Source organism: Salmo salar, chromosome 27 (genome assembly GCF_965601325.2).
Source record: "Salmo salar chromosome 27, fSalSal1, whole genome shotgun sequence".
NCBI lineage: Eukaryota > Metazoa > Chordata > Actinopteri > Salmoniformes > Salmonidae > Salmo > Salmo salar.
In genome coordinates, this window is record NC_138317.1 from 16,327,426 (window position 1) to 16,348,983 (window position 21,558).

The window sequence follows — 21,558 nt, forward strand, 5'->3', positions numbered from 1 at the left end:
GTATTTCAAGGCCTTGCTTAAAGGCAATGCTACCAAATACTAATTGAGTGTATGTAAACTTCTGACCCACTGGGAATGTGATGAAAGAAATAAAAGCTCAAATAAATCATTCTCTCTACTATCATTCTGACCTTTTTGCATTCTTAAAATAAAGTGGTGAATCCTAACTGACCTAAGACAGGGAATTGTTACTAGAATTACATTTCAGGAATTGTGAAAAACTGAGTTTAAATGTACATTCGTGGCCAAAAGTTTTGAGAATGACACAAATATTAATTTCCACAGAATTTGCTGCCTCAGTGTCTTTAGATATTTTTGTCAGATGTTACTATGGAATACTGAAGTACAATTATAAGCATTTCATAAGTGTCAAAGGATTTTATTGACAATTACATGAAGTTGATGCAAAGAGTCAATACTTCTGTGCCCATCCTGACTGATGGCAGCCCATTCTTGCATAATCAATGCTTAGAGTTTGTCAGAATTTGTGGGTGTTTGTTTGTCCACCCGCCTCTTGAGGATTGACCACACGTTCTCAATGGGATTAAGGTCTGGGGAGTTTCCTGGCCATGGACCCAAAATATTGATGTTTTGTTCCCTGAGCCACTTAGTTATCACTTTTGCCTTATGGCAAGGTGCTCCATCATGCTGGAAAAGGCATTGTTCGTCACCAAACTGTTCCTGGATGGTTGGGAGAAGTTGCTCTTGGAGGATGTGTTGATACCATTCTTTATTCATGGCTGTGTTCTTAGGCAACATTGTGAGTGAGCCCACTCCCTTGGCTGAGAAGCAACCCCACACATGAATGGTCTCAGGATGCTTTAATGTTGGCATGACACAGGACTGATGGTAGCGCTCACCTTGTCTTCTCCGGACAAGCTTTTTTCTGGATTCCCCAAACAATCGGAAAGGGGATTCATCAGAGAAAATGACTTTACCCCAGTCCTCAGCAGTCCAATCCCTGTACCTTTTGCAGAATATCAGTCTGTCCCTGATGTTTTTCCTGGAGAGAAGTGGCTTCTTTGCTGCCATTCTTGACACCAGGCCATCCTCCAAAAGTGTTCGCCTCACTGTGCGTGCAGATGCACTCACACCTGCCTGCTGCCATTCCTGAGCAAGCTCTGTACTTGTGGTGCCCCGATCCCGCAGTTGAATCAACTTTAGGAGACGGTCCTGGCGCTTGCTGGACTTTCTTGGGCGCCCTGAAGCCTTCTTCACAACAATTGAACCGCTCTCCTTGAAGTTCTTGATGATCCGATAAATGGTTGATTTAGGTGCAATCTTACTGGCAGCAATATCCTTGCCTGTGAAGCGCTTTTTGTGCAAAGCAATGATGACGGCACGTGTTTCCTTGCAGGTAAACATGGTTGACAGAGGAAGAACAATGATTCCAAGCACCCACCCTCCTTTTGAAGCTTCTGGTCTGTTATTTGAACTCAATCAGCATGACAGAGTGATCTCCAGCCTTGTCCTCGTCAGCACTCATACCTGTGTTAGCGAGAAAATTACTGACATGATGTCAGCTGGCCTTTTGTGGTAGGGCTGAAATGTTTTTTGGGGGAATTCAGTTCATTTGCATGGCAAAGAGGGACTTTGCAATTAATTGCAATTCATCTGATCACTCTTCATAACATTCTGGAGTATATGCAAATTGCCATCATATAAACTGAGGCAGCAGACTTTGTGAAAAATAATATTTGTGTCATTCTCAAAACTTTTGGCCACGACTATTTGGCTAAGGTGTATGTAAACTTCCGACTTCAACTGTAAATGGTCTCAATGTCATATAATATATATATATATATATATATATATATATATATATATATATATATATATATTAGTCTCAACGTCAACAGTGAAGAGGCAACTCCGGGATGCTGACCTAGGCAGAGTTCTTCTATCCAGTGTCTGTGTTCTTTTGCCCATCTATATAAACTCATTAAAAAAAGAAATGTTCTCTCACTGTCAAGTGCATTTATTTTCAGCGAACATAAGATTCAACAACAGACATAAACTGAACATGTTCCACAGACATGTGACTAACATAAATGGAATAATGTTTCCCTGAACAAAGGGGGGTCAACATCAAAAGTAACAGTCAGTATCTGGTGTGGCCACCAGCTGCATTAAGTACTGCAGTGCATCTCCTCCTCACGGACTGCACCAGATTTGCCAGTTCATGCTGTGAGATGTTACCCCACTCTTCCACCAAGGCACCTGCAAGTTCCCTGACATTTCTGGGGGGAATGGCCCTAGCCCTCACCCTCTAATCCAACAGGTCCCAGACATGCTCAATGGGATTGAGATCCAGGCTCTTCGCTGGCCATGGCAGAACACTGACATTCCTGTCTTGAAGGAAATCACGCACAGAACGAGCAGTATGGCTGGTGGCATTGTCATGCTGGAGGGTCATGTAAGTATGAGCCTGCAGGAAGGGCACCACATGATGTAGGAGGACGTCTTCCCTGTAACGCACAGCATTGAGATTGCCTGCAGTGACAACAAGCTCAGTCCGATGATGCTGTGACACACCACTCCAGACCATGACGGACCTTCCACCTCCAAATCGATCCCTCTCCAGAGTACAGGCCTCGGTGTAACGCTAATTCCTTCGACGATAAACACGAATCCGACCATCACCCCGGTGAGACAAAACCGCGACTCATCAGTGAAGAGCACTTTTTGCCAGTCCTGGCCACATCTGCAGTCCCCATGTCTCCTTGCATTATGCCTAAGGCACATTCACGCAGATGAGCAGGGACCCTGGGCATCTCTTTTGGTGTTTTTCAGAGTCAGTAGAAAGGCCTCTTTAGTGTCCTAAGTTTTCATAACTGTGACCTTAATTGCCTACTGTCTGTAAGCTGTTAGTGTCGTAACGACCATTCCACTGCTGCATGTTCAACCTCTCTGGGGTATGTGGGACGCTACCGTCCCACCTGCGGGACACACTATTCAACAGCCAGGGAAATAACAGGGCGCCAAATTCAAAACAACAGAAACCTCATAATTCATATTTCTCAAACATACAACAATTATAACCCATTTTAAAGATACACTTCTCGTTAATCCAACCACATTGTCCGATTTCAAAAAGTCTTTATGGCGAAAGCATAAAGTTAGATTATGTTAGGACAGCGCAGAAACAAGAAAAACCACACAGCCATTTTCGAAGCAAGGAGAGGCGTCACAAAAAACAGAAATACAGCTAAAATTAAGCACTAATCTTTGATCTTCATCAGATGGCACTCATAGGACTTCATGTTACACAATACATGTATGTTTTGCTCGATAAAGTTCATATTTATATCCAAAAAAAACATTTTACATTGGCCAATAATGTTCCGAAATATTTTGCCTCCAAAAACCTCCGGTGAATGAGCACATGAATTTACAGAAATACTCATCGTAAACGTTGATAAAATATTAAACTGTTATTCAAAGAATTATAGATAAACTTCTCCTTAATGCAACCGCTATGTCAGATTTCAAAAAAGCTTTATGGCAAAAGCACACTTTGCAATAATCTGAGTACTGCGCTCAGACAACAACATCAAACAATACAGATAATAAAATCATAAATAGCATTATAAATATTCACTTACCTTTGATGATCTTCATCAGAATGCACTCCCAGGAATCCCAGGTCCACAATAAATGTTTGTTTTGTTCGATAAAGTCCATAATTTATGTCCAAATACCTCCTTTTTGTTCGTGCATTCAGTCCACTACTCCAAATCTAGGAAGCGCGCCGAAATGTCACGACGAAAAGTAAAAGAAAGTTATATTTACGTTCGTAGAAACAATTCAAACGATGTATAACATAAATCTTCATTAATATTCCAACCGGATGATTCAAATGTCTTCAAAATGAACTGGAACACAGCTAACGCTCACGTGAATGCGCGCCACTGAACTCATGTCATTTTCTGAGTCAACTTCCAGGAGCTCTTGTTTGCTCAAGATTCACTGTAGAAGCCTCAAACAACATTCTAAAGACTGTTGACATCTAGTGGAAGCCTTAGGAAGTGCAAAATGAACCCTAAGTCACTGTATACTGGATAGGCCAGGATAGGCCAGTAAAACTACAACCTCAGATTTCCACACTTCCTGGTTGGATTTTTCTCCATTTTTGCCTGCCATATGAGTTATACTCACAGACATCATTCAAACAGTTTTAGAAACTTCAGCGTGTTTTCTATCCAAATCTACTAATAATATGCATATCCTAACTTCTGGGCCCGAGTAACAGGCAGTTTAATTTGGGCACACCTTTCATCCACAATTCCGAATACTGCCCCTACCCTAGAGAAGCTAATTGTTTATCGTTCATTGAACAAGCATGGGCAACAGTGTTTAAACCCTTTACAATGAAGATCTATGAAGTTATTTGGATTTTTACGAATGATCTTTGAAAGACAGGGTCCTGAAAAGGGACGTTTCTTTTTTGCTGCGTTTAAATACATATGTATATGTTTATGTATGTGTGAAAGACACCAAGAGACAGTGTAGATTTGGCCTTGTGTTTTCGGTTATTGTCCTGTAGAAAGGTGAATTCATCTCCCAATGTCTGGTGGAAAGCAGACTGAACCAGGTTTTCCTCTAGGATTTTACCTGTGCTTAGCTCCATTCCATTTATGTTTTATCCTGAAAAACTCCCAAGTCCTTGGCGTAATGTGTTGTATTGGATTTGCCCAAAACATAACACCTTGTATTTAGGACAAAAGGTGAATGCCTTTGCTACATTTTATATGGGCATTCTTCTTTTCACTCTTTTCACTCTTAGTTAGTGTTGTGGAATAACTGCAATGTTGTTGGTCCACCCTAAGTTTTCTCCTATCACAGCCAATAAACTTTGTAACTGATTTAAAGTCACCATTGGCCTCATGGTGAAATTCCTGAGCGGTTTCCTTCCACTGTAGCAACTGAGTTAGGAAGCAGTATCTTGGTAGTGACTGGGTGCACTGATACACCACATAAAGTGTAATTCATAACTTAACCATGCTCAAAGGGCTATTCAATGTCTGTTTTTTTTCTTTAACCCATCTACCAATAAGTGCCCTTCTTTGCGAGGCATTGGAAAACCTCCCTGGTGTTTGTGGTTGTACAGAGATGAGGAAGTCATTCCAAAATCATGTTAAATTCTACTTTTTAACACAGATTGTCCATGCAACTTATTATGTGACTTGTTATGTGAACTTTTGTAAGCTTGCCATAACAAAAGGGTTGAATACATATTTACTTTTTAAATTAATTTGTAAAAAATTCTAAAAACATAATACCACTTTGACAGTATGGGGTATTGTGTGTAGGCCATTGTCACAAAATCTCAATTTAATCCATTTCAAATTCAGGCTGTAACACAATTATTATTATTTTTAAGTCAAGGGGTGTGAATACGTTTTGAAGGCACTGAATACAAAACATAAGAAAATCACGTTTTTTGACTGAACTTGGTCTTTAATAAGTTTTGCATAGATTAAGGTGCCAGGTCGGACAATTTTGACTACTTTTGATGTGTACATGTGCTGTCTATAATCACCCTGCAGTCAAACCTTTACATAAAATTTGATCATAATACTGGTTTGTATTTTCATTACATTTGTCAAACTATAAGTTGAAGAAACATGTACTGTATTGAAGTTTAAAATAAATTAGTTCATAGTTAATCAAGTGAGGAAATAACAAACAAAAAATAAATATTGGAATGAAGCTTATTATACATGAAATAAATAAATGATAACTGTTTTAGTAAGTGGACAGCACAGCTTGAAACCACAAATGACATAACTAATAAATATATTAACATACTATGTTCAGCTCAGCTGTAACTTTGATTAACATTCAGATGCATAATATATAAAGTAGTACATTGCACAAAAAACATGTGGCCTTTTAAGCCTATTATACATTTTCACTTGATCTTCTCAGATGCAATGCTGTGTAGTCAAGTAATTTTTCCATGCATTAAAGTGCCATGATTAGCAGATATAGATGATTGGCTGTTCTTGTGATTACAATAGGCCAGAGATGTTAGCGTTGTCACCTCAGAAGAGACCGTTTCTTCTGCTGTACTGTACATTGTAAGATCTGCGTCTGTGCCAGCGTCTCCTTATAGCTACACATCCGCCACATAAAATGCACTGCAAAACAAGATGGAGAAGTATGATTCACATGTAAAATTAAATCATTGCAGAGATTTAGCATATTTTTTGAATAAATATGTAAACAGTACACAAGTGAACACAAGCCTATACGTACACATAGCAGGATCCACAGGGGTACCAGAATGATAGCGATGCCACAAGGGATGATAATGGCCAGAGCCCAGCCAGGAAAACCTCCACTTGTGGTATTGAAAGGAGTGGTCAGCAAAAGAGTAGGAGGTGGTGTGGTAGCTTCTACAGTTGTCGTTGTGGGTGCTGCTGTTGTGGTGGTTGTAGCAGCTATATTTGTGGTTGTTGTAGCAGCTTTCGTTGTGGTTGTCGAAGGAGCTGGAGTTGTGGTTGTTGAAGGACCTGCCATTGTAGTGGTTGTAGGAGCTACAGCTGTTTTAATTAATGCAGCATTATCATCTGCAGTTGTAGGAGCTGCAGATGCAGTTGTAAGAGTTGCAGCTGTAGGAGCTGCAGTTGCATCTGTAGGAGCTGCAGTTGCACTTGTAGGAGCTGCAGTTATCATAGTAGCTGCAATTGTGGTTGTTGTAAGAGCTGTAGTTGTTGTCGTAGTAGATGCTGCAGTTGTAGGGGTGGTAGGACCAATGGTTGTTTTAGTAAGAGCTGAATTGATTGTCATAGCAGCTTTTGTGGTGCTGGTTGAAGGAGCTACAGTTATTGGAGTAAGAGCTTTAGTTGTTGTTGTAGGTATGGTAGATGTAGTGGTTGTAGGCGCAACAGTTGCTGTAGGAGCAACAGATTTCATTGTAGGTGCGGCTGATGTAGGGGTCATAAGAGCTAAAAATGTTATAGTAGGAGGTGCAGTTATGGTTGTAGCTTTAGCTGCAGTTGTGGTTGTTGTAAGAGCTGCAGTTGTAGTTATTGTAGCAGGTGCTGCAGTGGTTGTCGAAGTAGGTGCTGAAGTTGTATTGATCATAGGAGCTACAGTTCTTGTTATGGGTGCTGCTGTTGTAATGGCCATAGTAGGTGTTGTGGTTGTCATAGGGGCTTCAGTTGTAGTTATTGTAGCAGGTGCTGCAGTGGTTGTCAAAGTAGATGATGCAGTTGTAGTGGTCGTAGGAGCTACAGTTGTTGGCGAAGGAGCTACAGATGTTGTTGTGGTTATCGTAGGACCTTCAGTTGTCGTTGTAGGTGCTTCTGTTGTTGTGGTCGTACGATCTAAAGTTGTTGTAGTAGGAGCTGCAGTTGTGGTTGTCATAGGAACTGCATTTGTCATTGTCGTAGTAGGTGCTGCAGTTGTCGTTGTCGTAGTAGGTGCTGCAGTTGTGGTTGTCGTAGTAGCTTTAGTTGTAGTTGTAGAATGTGTTGCAGTCGTAGTGGTTGTAAGAGCTACAGTTGTTGTAGTAGGAGCTGAAGTGATTTTTGCTGTAGCTGCTGACGTTGTAGTGGTTGGGGATATATTTGTTGTCATAGAAGCTACAGTTGTTGTTGTAGGTGCTGCAGTTGTGGTTATCGTAGGAGCTTCAGTTGTAGTTGTTAAAGTAGGTGCTGCAGTTGTAGTGGTTGTAAGAGCTACATATGGTGTAGGAGCGTCAGTTGCAGTTATTTTAGCAGATGCTGCAGCGGTTGTCGAAGTAGGTGGTGTAGTTGTGGTCGTAGGAGCTACAGTTGTTGCACTTGGAGCTACAGTTGTGGTTGTCGTAGGAGCTACAGTTGTGGTTGTCGTAGGAGCTACAGTTGTGGTTGTCGTAGTAGGTGTTGTGGTTGTCGTAGTAGGTGTTGTGGTTGTCGTAGTAGGTGGTGTGGTTGTCGTAGTAGGTGCTGCAGTTGTCGTAGTAGGTGCTGCAGTTGTCGTAATAGGTGCTGCAATTGTGGTTGTCGTAGCAGCTTCAGTTATAATTGTCGTAGTAGGTGCTGCAGTTGTGGTTATCATAGGCGCTTCAGTTGTAGTTGTTGTAGTATGTGCTGCAGTCGTAGTGGTTGTAAGAGCTACAGTTGTTGTAGTAGGAGCTGAAGTGATTTTCGCTGTAGCTGCTGACGTTGTAGTGGTTGGGGACATATTTGTTGTCGTAAAAGCTACAGTTGTTGTTGTAGGTGCTGCTGTTGTGGTTGTCGTTGTAGGTGCTGCTGTTGTAGTGGTCGTAGTATCTAAAGTTGTAGTAGGAGTATCAGTTGCGGTTGTCGTAGGAGCTGCGTTTGTAATGGTCGTCGTGGGTGCTTCTGTTGTAATGGTCGTGGGATCTAAAGTTGTAGTAGGAGCTGCAGATGTGGTTGTCGTAGGAGCTGCATTTGTAGTTGTTGTAGTAGGTGCTGCTGTTGTAGTGGTTGTAGGAGCTACAGATGTTGTAGTTGGAGCTGCAGTTGTGGTTGTCGTAGGAGCTTCAGTTGTCGTTGTTGTAGGAACTGCTGATGTAGTTGTTGTAAGAGCTGCAGTGGTTGTTGAAGTAGGTGCTGCAGTTGTAGTGGTCATAGGAGCTACAGATGATGTCGTAGGAGCTTCAGTTGTGGTTGTCGTAGTAGGTGTCGTAGTAGGTGTTGTAGTTGTCGTAGTAGGCGCTGAAGTTGTGGTTGTCATAGCAGCTTCAGTTGTAGTTTTTGTAGCAGGTGCTGCAGTTGTGGTTATCGTAGGAGCTTCAGTTGTAGTTGTTGAAGTAGGTGCTGCAGTTGTAGTGGTTGTAAGAGCTACAGATGGTGTTGTAGGAGCGTCAGTTGTAGTTATTTTAGCAGATGCAGCGGTTGTCGAAGTAGGTGGTGTAGTTGTGGTCGTAGTTGCTACGGTTGTCGAAGTAGGTGGTGTAGTTGTGGTGGTAGGAGCTACAGTTGTACTTGGAGCTACAGTTGTGGTTGTCGTAGGAGCTACAGTTGTCGTTGTAGGTGCTGCTGTTGTAGTGGTCGTAGTATCTAAAGTTGCAATAGGAGTATCAGTTGAGGTTGTCGTAGTAGCTGCGTTTGTAGTGGTCGTAGTGGGTGCTTCTGTTGTAATGGTCGTGGGATCTAAAGTTGTAGTAGGAGCTGCAGTTGTGGTTGTCGTAGGAGCTGCATTTGTATTTGTTGTAGTAGATGCTGCTGTTGTGGTCGTAGGAGCTACAGATGTTGTAGTTAGAGCTGCCGTTGTGGTTGTCATAGGAGCTTCAGTTGTCGTTGTTGTAGGAACTGCATTTGTAGTTGTCGAAGTAGGTGCTGCTGATGTAGTGGTTGTAAGAGCTGCAGTGGTTGTTGAAGTAGGTGCTGCAGTTGTAGTGGTCATAGGAGCTACAGATGGTGTCGTAGGAGCTACAGTTGTGGTTGTCGTAGTAGGTGTTGTCGTAGTAGGTGTTGTAGTTGTCGTAGTAGGCACTGAAGTTGTGGTTGTCGTAGCAGCTTCAGTTGTAGTTGTCGTAGCAGGTGCTGCAGTTGTGGTTATCGTAGGAGCTTCAGTTGTAGTTGTTGAAGTAGGTGGTGTAGTTGTGGTGGTAGGAGCTACAGTTGTACTTGGAGCTACAGTTGTGGTTGTCGTAGGAGCTACAGTTGTCGTTGTAGGTGCTACTGTTGTAGTGGTCGTAGTATCTAAAGTTTTAGTAGGAGTATCAGTTGCGGTTGTCGTAGGAGCTGTGTTTGTAATGGTCGTCGTGGGTGCTTCTGTTGTAATGGTCGTGGGATCTAAAGTTGTAGTAAGAGCTGCAGTTGTGGTTGTCGTAGGAGCTGCATTTGTAGTTGTTGTAGTAGATCCTGCTGTTGTAGTGGACGTAGGAGCTACAGATATTGTAGTTGGAGCTGCAGTTGTGGTTGTCGTAGGAGCTTCAGTTGTCGTTGTTGTAGGAACTGCATTTGTAGTTGTCGAAGTAGGTGCTGCTGATGTAGTGGTTGTAAGAGCTGCAGTGGTTGTTGAAGTAGGTGCTGCAGTTGTAGTGGTCAAAGGAGCTACAGATGATGTCGTAGGAGCTACAGTTGTGGTTGTCATAGTAGGTGTTGTAGTTGTCGTAGTAGGTGTTGTAGTTGTCGTAGTAGGTGTTGTAGTAGGTGTTGTAGTTGTCGTAGTAGGCACTGAAGTTGTGGTTGTCGTAGCAGCTTCAGTTGTAGTTGTCGTAGCAGGTGCTGCAGTTGTGGTTATCGTAGGAGCTTCTGTTGTAGTTGTTGAAGTAGGTGGTGTAGTTGTGGTGGTAGGAGCTACAGTTGTACTTGGAGCTACAGTTGTGGTTGTCGTAGGAGCTACAGTTGTCGTTGTAGGTGCTGCTGTTGTAGTGGTCGTAGTATCTAAAGTTGTAGTAGGAGTATCAGTTGCGGTTGTCGTAAGAGCTGCGTTTGTAGTGGTCGTAGTGGGTGCTTCTGTTGTAATGGTCGTGGGATCTAAAGTTGTAGTAGGAGCTGCAGTTGTGGTTGTCGTAGGAGCTGCATTTGTAGTTGTTGTAGTAGATGCTGCTGTTGTAGTGGTCGTAGGAGCTACAGATGTTGCAGTTGGAGCTGCAGTTGTGGTTGTCATAGGAGCTTCAGTTGTCGTTGTTGTAGGAACTGCATTTGTAGTTGTTGAAGTAGGTGCTGCTGATGTAGGGGTTGTAAGAGCTGCAGTGGTTGTTGAAGTAGATGCTGCAGTTGTAGTGGTCATAGGAGCTACAGATGTTGTCGTAGGAGCTACAGTTGTGGTTGTCGTAGTAGGTGTCGTAGTAGGTGTTGTAGTTGTCGTAGTAGGCGCTGAAGTTGTGGTTGTCATAGCTGCTTCAGTTGTAGTTTTTGTAGCAGGTGCTGCAGTTGTGGTTATCGTAGGAGCTTCAGTTGTAGTTGTTGAAGTAGGTGCTGCAGTTGTAGTGGTTGTAAGAGCTACAGATGGTGTTGTAGGAGCATCAGTTGTAGTTATTTTAGCAGATGCAGCGGTTGTCGAAGTAGGTGGTGTAGTTGTGGTCGTAGTTGCTACGGTTGTCGAAGTAGGTGGTGTAGTTGTGGTGGTAGGAGCTACAGTTGTACTTGGAGCTACAGTTGTGGTTGTCGTAGGAGCTACAGTTGTCGTTGTAGGTGCTGCTGTTGTAGTGGTCGTAGTATCTAAAGTTGTAGTAGGAGTATCAGTTGAGGTTGTCGTAGTAGCTGCGTTTGTAGTGGTCGTAGTGGGTGCTTCTGTTGTAATGGTCGTGGGATCTAAAGTTGTAGTAGGAGCTGCAGTTGTGGTTGTCGTAGGAGCTGCATTTGTATTTGTTGTAGTAGATGCTGCTGTTGTGGTCGTAGGAGCTACAGATGTTGTAGTTAGAGCTGCCGTTGTGGTTGTCATAGGAGCTTCAGTTGTCGTTGTTGTAGGAACTGCATTTGTAGTTGTCGAAGTAGGTGCTGCTGATGTAGTGGTTGTAAGAGCTGCAGTGGTTGTTGAAGTAGGTGCTGCAGTTGTAGTGGTCAAAGGAGCTACAGATGATGTCGTAGGAGCTACAGTTGTGGTTGTCATAGTAGGTGTTGTAGTTGTCGTAGTAGGTGTTGTAGTTGTCGTAGTAGGTGTTGTAGTAGGTGTTGTAGTTGTCGTAGTAGGCACTGAAGTTGTGGTTGTCGTAGCAGCTTCAGTTGTAGTTGTCGTAGCAGGTGCTGCAGTTGTGGTTATCGTAGGAGCTTCAGTTGTAGTTGTTGAAGTAGGTGTTGTAGTTGTGGTGGTAGGAGCTACAGTTGTACTTGGAGCTACAGTTGTGGTTGTCGTAGGAGCTACAGTTGTCGTTGTAGGTGCTACTGTTGTAGTGGTCGTAGTATCTAAAGTTTTAGTAGGAGTATCAGTTGCGGTTGTCGTAGTAGCTGCGTTTGTAGTGGTCGTAGTGGGTGCTTCTGTTGTAATGGTCGTGGGATCTAAAGTTGTAGTAGGAGCTGCAGTTGTGGTTGTCGTAGGAGCTGCATTTGTATTTGTTGTAGTAGATGCTGCTGTTGTGGTCGTAGGAGCTACAGATGTTGTAGTTAGAGCTGCCGTTGTGGTTGTCATAGGAGCTTCAGTTGTCGTTGTTGTAGGAACTGCATTTGTAGTTGTCGAAGTAGGTGCTGCTGATGTAGTGGTTGTAAGAGCTGCAGTGGTTGTTGAAGTAGGTGCTGCAGTTGTAGTGGTCATAGGAGCTACAGATGGTGTCGTAGGAGCTACAGTTGTGGTTGTCGTAGTAGGTGTTGTCGTAGTAGGTGTTGTAGTTGTCGTAGTAGGCACTGAAGTTGTGGTTGTCGTAGCAGCTTCAGTTGTAGTTGTCGTAGCAGGTGCTGCAGTTGTGGTTATCGTAGGAGCTTCAGTTGTAGTTGTTGAAGTAGGTGGTGTAGTTGTGGTGGTAGGAGCTACAGTTGTACTTGGAGCTACAGTTGTGGTTGTCGTAGGAGCTACAGTTGTCGTTGTAGGTGCTACTGTTGTAGTGGTCGTAGTATCTAAAGTTTTAGTAGGAGTATCAGTTGCGGTTGTCGTAGGAGCTGTGTTTGTAATGGTCGTCGTGGGTGCTTCTGTTGTAATGGTCGTGGGATCTAAAGTTGTAGTAAGAGCTGCAGTTGTGGTTGTCGTAGGAGCTGCATTTGTAGTTGTTGTAGTAGATCCTGCTGTTGTAGTGGACGTAGGAGCTACAGATATTGTAGTTGGAGCTGCAGTTGTGGTTGTCGTAGGAGCTTCAGTTGTCGTTGTTGTAGGAACTGCATTTGTAGTTGTCGAAGTAGGTGCTGCTGATGTAGTGGTTGTAAGAGCTGCAGTGGTTGTTGAAGTAGGTGCTGCAGTTGTAGTGGTCAAAGGAGCTACAGATGATGTCGTAGGAGCTACAGTTGTGGTTGTCATAGTAGGTGTTGTAGTTGTCGTAGTAGGTGTTGTAGTTGTCGTAGTAGGTGTTGTAGTAGGTGTTGTAGTTGTCGTAGTAGGCACTGAAGTTGTGGTTGTCGTAGCAGCTTCAGTTGTAGTTGTCGTAGCAGGTGCTGCAGTTGTGGTTATCGTAGGAGCTTCAGTTGTAGTTGTTGAAGTAGGTGGTGTAGTTGTGGTGGTAGGAGCTACAGTTGTACTTGGAGCTACAGTTGTGGTTGTCGTAGGAGCTACAGTTGTCGTTGTAGGTGCTGCTGTTGTAGTGGTCGTAGTATCTAAAGTTGTAGTAGGAGTATCAGTTGCGGTTGTCGTAAGAGCTGCGTTTGTAGTGGTCGTAGTGGGTGCTTCTGTTGTAATGGTCGTGGGATCTAAAGTTGTAGTAGGAGCTGCAGTTGTGGTTGTCGTAGGAGCTGCATTTGTAGTTGTTGTAGTAGATGCTGCTGTTGTAGTGGTCGTAGGAGCTACAGATGTTGCAGTTGGAGCTGCAGTTGTGGTTGTCATAGGAGCTTCAGTTGTCGTTGTTGTAGGAACTGCATTTGTAGTTGTTGAAGTAGGTGCTGCTGATGTAGGGGTTGTAAGAGCTGCAGTGGTTGTTGAAGTAGATGCTGCAGTTGTAGTGGTCATAGGAGCTACAGATGTTGTCGTAGGAGCTACAGTTGTGGTTGTCGTAGTAGGTGTTGTAGTTGTCGTAGTAGGTGTTGTAGTTGTCGTAGTAGGCGCTGAAGTTGTGGTTGTCGTAGCAGCTTCAGTTGTAGTTGTCGTAGCAGGTGCTGCAGTTGTGGTTATCGTAGAAGCTTCAGTTGTAGTTGTTGAAGTAGGTGCTGCAGTTGTAGTGGTTGTAAGAGCTACAGATGGTGTTGTAGGTGCGTCAGTTGTAGTTATTTTAGCAGATGCAGCGGTTGTCGAAGTAGATGGTGTAGTTGTGGTCGTAGGTGCTACGGTTGTACTTGGAGCTACAGTTGTGGTTGTCGTAGGAGCTTCAGTTGTCGTTGTTGTAGGAACTGCATTTGTAGTTGTCGAAGTAGGTGCTGCTGATGTAGTGGTTGTAAGAGCTGCAGTGGTTGTTGAAGTAGGTGCTGCAGTTGTAGTGGTCATAGGAGCTTCAGATGTTGTCGTAGGAGCTACAGTTGTGGTTGTCGTAGTAGGTGTTGTAGTTGTCGTGGTAGGTATTGTAGTTGTCGTAGTAGGCGCTGAAGTTGTGGTTGTCGTAGCAGCTTCAGTTGTAGTTGTCGTAGCAGGTGCTGCAGTTGTGGTTATCGTAGGAGCTGCATTTGTAGTTGTTGTAGTAGGTGCTGCTTTTGTAGTGGTCGTAGGAGCTACAGATGTTGTAGTTGGAGCTGCAGTTGTGGTTATCGTAGAAGCTTCAGTTGTAGTTGTTGAAGTAGGTGCTGCAGTTGTAGTGGTTGTAAGAGCTACAGATGGTGTTGTAGGTGCGTCAGTTGTAGTTATTTTAGCAGATGCAGCGGTTGTCGAAGTAGATGGTGTAGTTGTGGTCGTAGGTGCTACGGTTGTACTTGGAGCTACAGTTGTGGTTGTCGTAGGAGCTTCAGTTGTCGTTGTTGTAGGAACTGCATTTGTAGTTGTCGAAGTAGGTACTGCTGATGTAGTGGTTGTAAGAGCTGCAGTGGTTGTTGAAGTAGCTGCTGCAGTTGTAGTGGTCATAGGAGCTTCAGATGTTGTCGTAGGAGCTACAGTTGTGGTTGTCGTAGTAGGTGTTGTAGTTGTCGTGGTAGGTATTGTAGTTGTCGTAGTAGGCGCTGAAGTTGTGGTTGTCGTAGCAGCTTCAGTTGTAGTTGTCGTAGCAGGTGCTGCAGTTGTGGTTATCGTAGGAGCTGCATTTGTAGTTGTTGTAGTAGGTGCTGCTTTTGTAGTGGTCGTAGGAGCTACAGATGTTGTAGTTGGAGCTGCAGTTGTGGTTGTCGTAGGAGCTTCAGTTGTCGTTGTTGTAGGAACTGCATTTGTAGTTGTCGAAGTAGGTGCTGCAGTTGTAGTGGTCATAGGAGCTACAGATGTTGTCGTAGGTGCTACAGTTGTGGTTGTCGTAGTAGGTGTTGTCGTAGTAGGTGTTGTAGTTGTCGTAGTAGGCGCTGAAGTTGTGGTTGTCGTAGCAGCTTCAGTTGTAGTTGTCGTAGCAGGTGCTGCAGTTGTGGTTATCGTAGGATTTCAGTTGTAGTTGTTGAAGTAGGTGCTGAAGTTGTAGTGGTTGTAAGAGCTACAGATGGTGTTGTAGGAGCGTCAGTTGTAGTTATTTTAGCAGATGCAGCGGTTGTCGAAGTAGGTGGTGTAGTTGTGGTCGTAGGTGCTACGGTTGTCGAAGTATGCGGTGTAGTTGTGGTGGTAGGAGCTACAGTTGTACTTGGAGCTACAGTTGTGGTTGTCGTTGGAGCTACAGTTGTCGTTGTAGGTGCTGCTGTTGTAGTGGTCGTAGTATCTAAAGTTGTAGTAGGAGTATCAGTTGCGGTTGTCGTAAGAGCTGCGTTTGTAGTGGTCGTAGTGGGTGCTTCTGTTGTAATGGTCGTGGGATCTAAAGTTGTAGTAGGAGCTCTTGTTGTGGTTGTCGTAGGAGCTGCATTTGTAGTTGTTGTAGTAGGTGCTGCTGTTGTAGTGGACGTAGGAGCTACAGATGTTGTAGTTAGAGCTGCCGTTGTGGTTGTCGTAGGAGCTTCAGTTGTCGTTGTTGTAGGAACTGCATATGTAGTGGTTGTAAGAGCTGCAGTGGTTGTTGAAGTAGGTGCTGCAGTTGTAGTCGTCATAGGAGCTACAGATGTTGTCGTAGGAGATACAGCTGTGGTTGTTGTAGTAGGTGTTGTGGTTGTCGTAGTTGGTGTTGTAGTTGTCGTAGTAGGTGTTGTAGTTGTCGTTGTAGTTGTCGTTGTAGGCGCTGAAGTTGTGGTTGTCGTAGCAGCTTCACTTGTAGTTGTCGAAGCAGGTGCTGCAGTTGTGGTTATCGTAGGAGCTTCAGTTGTAGTTGTTGAAGTAGGTGCTGCAGTTGTAGTGGTTGTAAGAGCTACAGTTGTAGTAGGAGCTACAGTTATTGTCATAGGAGCTACAGTTGTTGTAGTAGGAGCTGCAGTTATTGTTATAGGAGCTACAGTTGTTGTCGTAGGAGCTGCAGTTGTCGTAGGAGCTGCAGTTGTCGTAGGAGCTTCAGTTGTGTTAACTGCAGTTGTGGTCGGAACTCCATGGATATTCCAGCATAAAAACACTGTGGTTTATGAGATGAATGGTTAATATGTTTATTGCGCACACTATCAACATTTCCAAGATTTCCCTTCATCAGCATGGTGCAGTTTTTGACATCTTTATTATATACAATATTCAATTATAATTTATAGCTACATTAATTAAATACGGAAATGATTCCCTTGATTGTTAATAATATTACCTATAATACCTTATTGAGATTAGGAGCTACTTGAGTTGCATTTTTTTGTTGTTGAAAAGATGGTACATTTTTCATTACAGTAGTGTGGTAATATAATTCAAGTAATAGAGGATACAGCAGTGTGATAATATTTAGCGCTTACAATTGAGTCATTTTCCTTTTTATATTTTGAAATGTATTTAATCGAGGTGAGACATTTGACATTAGACTAGGCAAAATGTAAAATTGCCCCCATGAAATGTCAAAATAAACATATTTAGAAAAAAATCATAAGCATTGTAACATCATATGCAAAGACTATGTACATAATTACTCATTATTATAATTACATGATCTACATGTATATGGTCTATTTTGTCACCATCTTGCCTTTTTGGTTGTTAATATTTTGATTCAGGATTAATACACGAGTTGGCATGAAGTTAGCAAATAGTAAATAATTAGTTAGAAACATGATCACGGATTAAAATTCAGTGTACTACATACCCATGGTAAAAAATGTAGCTGTCAGTTTCTGTGTCTTCATTTTGGACTTAGTTGATGCAGTTGTTTTCTGAATAGAAAGAAAAATATATACATTTTATTGACAGGTCATAAACCACTATTAATGTGCAGCGGTGGACACTTATCAACTTAATCTGCAACTTGTTAAGCAAATTTATGCAACTCATTTAGGTGTGCCAGATCAAGAGGTGTGAATAATTATTAATTCAAGACATCTCTGTGAATAAAAGTAGCTTGTGAAGAATAATGTTAAAAATAAGGAAACAAAATGTGAAAACTTTTGCAAGGGTGTGAATAATTTCACAACAGTCACTATAACTGCTGTGAACATGGATTTATATACTTTAGTGAAATTACACAGTAAAATCCAGATTAGCATTGCATTTTTTCCCATGAGAAATCAGCCTATTACCTCATCCCACCAATCATGTTACTTCATAAAAGAGGAATGGGCATTTCAAATTTGCAAATGGTCTGCCAGCGACCAGCAATTCACACATATTCTGTGAAAGTAATCGGCGTAGTTCATCAAAAGTGGATGTTTTTTCAAATATAAAATATAATACATGAAATAGTAAAATCCACATTAGCGTTGCAATTTTTCAGGAGAAATCCGCATTTTGCTGCTTAAAAAACACAAGTATTTAAACTTGGCTATCAAAAGTTGACCAATCCATTTTCTATATTCTTAAAAAGATGAGAGAAATAGGAAACCTGCACACTGCTCTTGCTAATATCAGTGCTCTATTAAGCTTCACATATAGGCCTCAAGCATTAAACACGTTGAACGGATGTGGCTGGAGCAATGTCTACATAAGTGTGCAAAATAAAAACACTCACAAAATCCTGGAGTATAAGGAAAACAAGCATATGTTACAAATATTTATATTTTTTATTTAACCTTCCTTTAACTAGGCAAGTCAGTTAAGAACAAATTCTTACTTACAATGACAGCCTAGGAACATTGGGTTAACTGCCTTGTTCAGGGGCAAAACAACAGATTTTTACCTTCTCAGCTCAGGGATTCAATCTAGCAACCTTTTGGTTACTGGCCCAATATTCTAACCACTAGGCTACCTGACACCCCTATAATATAACAATGTGCATTTCATAATAATTATAATAAAGTGTGTACATAAAACATTTTAAACAAGACAGTGAAACCACAATGAGGACATTGACCTATCAAGGAAGTTGTCATAAATCATTGGGTACTGTACAACAAAAAACGTCAGAGTGATCTGAAGTGGCGGCATTAACTCATGTTCACATTTACATAACATGCATGGGCATTTCATCATTAAGACCAGGCTGTAACACAACAAAATGTGGAATAAATCAAGAAGCATGAATACTTTCTGAAGGCACTGTAAATTATGTAAATTTAAAGTTTTCAAATGGTCTGCCAGCAATTAACTACATGTTCCTATACATATTCTGTGACAGCTTAGTAGTTAATCAAAAGTGTATGGGTGTTTACATATAACATGTACATAATAACCATCATCTTCATAGTTTCAATGTTTTTGCTTTACATTATCCATTTTGGATTTTGATCTTTTCTTATAAGACCATTTTACCTTGTTATATTTGTATGTATTTACATTTTTTGTGCTGTGTGCAATTTATTTGAAAAAAATGTATCAAATATTTTCCATTTATATATTCCATTATACAGTAAAGGTTATTACTTACCTACAGCAAACACCTCAATGCCAGCCACCTATTTCTGTAATTTCTCCCAATATCAATTGATGAAGGTCTTGGTTAATGACAATAAACAATCACAATATCTAGCTTATATCAACTCTAAAATCTCATTATCTGTCTAGTTCTGTTAACCATTTCAAGCTTACAATTGAACTGTTCCTGTGTATACTGTCATGCCAATGTATTCCTAGTCTGTATTTATATTACTATAGGGCTGGTTTGATGCCAAATAGTCTGTCTTTCAGGTGACGTAATATTTTGGGAGGCACCAAAGATAATAAGATAAAGGTGACGAAAAAGGGAGGGACAGAGGAATGCAAGTGGAAGGTTCTTAGCCTAATAATGCTTTCATTTTTTCCCCCAGGTACTGACGTGGTATAGGAAACTGGTTAGGTGTTCGGGACAAACAATTTGGGGTGGACAATTTTTTTTTGAAAAATAGGGAGGGGCAAAGCATCTGTTTGAGAGTATAATAACAGTTATGTACTGACCTTAATTTATTGTAAACTGTTTAGGTGACAAATACATTTTGTAAAAGATTTTCTGTAGCTAGAAACTTATATAATTGTGCTTAATTGACTTAACTTTGGAGCCATTCATTTAATTTAGTCAGTGGCCTAAAGTAAGCAGTCAGCCTTTTTCTATTTAACAGTTCTACATTCACACATGTGCTACTTCCCATATCTTTTTAAAAACATTGTTGTTTCCTTATTTAATCTTTGTGGGCTATACTCGGCCTTGTCTCAGGATGGTAAGTTGGTGGATGAAGATATCCCTCAAGTGGTGTGGAGGCTGTGCTTTGGCAAAGTGGGTGGGATTATATCCTTCCTGTTTGGCCCTGTCCGGGGGTATCATCGGATGGGGCCACAGTGTCTCCTGACCCCTCCTGTCTCAGCCTCCAGTATTTATGCTGCAGTAGTTTATGTGTCGGGGGGCTATGGTCAGTCTGTTATATCTGGAGTATTTCTCCTGTCTCATCCGGTGTCCTGTGTGAATTTAAGTATGCTCTCTCTAATTCTCTCTTTCTTTCTTTCTTTCTTTCTTTCTTTCTTTCTTTCTCTCTCTCTCTCGGAGGACCTGAGCCCTAGGACCATGCCTCAGGACTACCTGACATGATGACTCCTTGCTGTCCCCCGTCCACCTGGCCGTGCTGCTGCTCCAGTTTCAACTGTTCTGCCTGCGGCTATGGAACCCTGACCTGGTCACCGGACGTGCTACCTGTCCCAGACCTGCTGTTTTCAACTCTCTAAAGACAGCAGGAGCGGTAGAGATACTCTCAATGATCGGCTATGAAAAGCCAACTGACATTTACTCTTGAGGTGCTGACTAGTTGCACCTTCGACAACTACTGTGATTATTATTATTTGACCATGCTGGTCATTTATGAACATTTGAACATTTTGGCCATGTTCTGTTATAATCTCCACCCGGCACAGCCAGAAGAGGACTGGCCACCCCTCATAGCCTGGTTCCTCTCTAGGTTTTTTCCTAGGTTTTGGCCTTTCTAGGGAGTTTTTCCTAGCCACCGTGCTTCTACACCTGCATTGCTTGCTGTTTGGGGTTTTAGGCTGGGTTTCTGTACAGCACTTTGAGATATCAGCTGATGTAAGAAGGGCTATATAAATACATTTTATTTTATTTCTTTTAACAGTAGATTCAGTTTATGAATCTCTAACAAAGGTGGTGTCAAGATAGGTTGTAATCAGCTGGTAAATATGATTGAGGGTCACAATGACCCCACATGGTGAGCCCAACAATGGAGGAAATCATCTTGGATTTCTGCTTTTATGGGGAGCATTTTCCAGATGCTAAAATAATTTTACAAAAATGATTGCTTACAATGAAGAATGTTGACACCTAAACATATGTGTGTACCTGCTGAAAAGCAATAAATAAATGTTTAACAATATAACAAAAAATTAATTTCTGATAAAATATTATGTGCGAAATACCTTATATTTTTTGGACTACAGTTGATATATTTGGAGAAATGTATAAAAATGTGTATCTTGTGGCTGGATAAAAAAAAAATACATATTTTAAGACTGTTAAAGTTATTTTTAAATATTTTCTACAATAGTGTTTCAGTATTTTGAAGAGTGCCTTGGTCCTCATCATTTTGATATCATGGATGGTCAGTCCTTGCATCCATAGCTACATCTATGAATTTGAGAGTGGTTACGTTTACTTAAGTGGTGGGGTGTCTGCTTTGTTGTTGTTTGAATCCCAGATTTCCCCTTTAAAGACTCAGGGTCTAAGGACTAAAATCTTTATTAAAGCTATTAAAAAGTAAATGCATAATAGTATTGACCTATTTCTGGGCGCATATTTAACCTCTGCAAGGTTCATGGCAACACAAACGTGCATCTGAAGTATGCAGGTTTTCCCTCTCCAGCTGACTGTCAGTATCACTTTATTTAAGGTTAAACATTGATGCACAGTTTTCCTGTCTTCCTCAGGGAGTTCCTGTCAACCAAGGGGAATATTCTGCATGCCAATGTTGCATTAGTTGATCTAAAACAAATGGGGGGTATACATAAAATCTTGATGAGTGTTCCAGTATCATTCATAACAACTTTTAGAACACATTTATTCAACGTCATTCATGAGGAATTTGATAAATATTTTATTTATTCTGTCAAAGTACCCAACCCTCTGACATACTAATCACACAACAATCTGGGAGCACCAGGTAAACCTCAGAGCAGTACCCAGGTAGCAGATTAGGGGTTATGTAACTTTCTCAAGGCCAGAAGAGCTGTGGTCGATGATTTAGCTTGCCTGGCACAATGGAACCATTGCAGTAGTCCCAAAATAGCAAACCCCATCTTTCTGGCAGTCACTCCAGACAGGCTCAATAGTATTTGAACCCAGGTCAGAGCAATTGATGGCAATGTAACGTGTTGAGTAACTTTGCCTGATATCTGAAAACATGTATTAGATCAAATCAATCAATCACATTTGATGTAAAAAGAGCTTTATAAATTAGTGTTGGTCAGGAATTGCTTTACTGATACCGACATAAACCCCATCGAGCCAGAAGCTTATGCCTTGGCTTTAGCTCAGCAAAGACTAATACAGCCTTGTGG

General features: G+C 41.8%; 1 protein-coding gene across 1 annotated transcript in view; it reads right to left on the reverse strand.

Moving 5' to 3' along the window:
- LOC106599179 (uncharacterized) overlaps positions 1 to 21,558 on the reverse strand; it is a 57,228-nt gene that overhangs the window by 29,063 nt on the left and 6,607 nt on the right. The window contains exons 2-9 of the mRNA XM_082970118.1: positions 14,523 to 14,678; positions 14,260 to 14,390; positions 11,794 to 13,518; positions 11,107 to 11,661; positions 10,282 to 11,025; positions 9,003 to 10,197; positions 6,262 to 8,888; positions 6,076 to 6,143 (exon numbers count right to left, since the gene is read on the reverse strand). Coding sequence (XP_082826244.1) covers positions 6,076 to 6,143; positions 6,262 to 8,888; positions 9,003 to 10,197; positions 10,282 to 11,025; positions 11,107 to 11,661; positions 11,794 to 13,518; positions 14,260 to 14,390; positions 14,523 to 14,678 — 7,201 coding nt within the window. The remainder of the gene's footprint in view (positions 1 to 6,075; positions 6,144 to 6,261; positions 8,889 to 9,002; positions 10,198 to 10,281; positions 11,026 to 11,106; positions 11,662 to 11,793; positions 13,519 to 14,259; positions 14,391 to 14,522; positions 14,679 to 21,558) is intronic.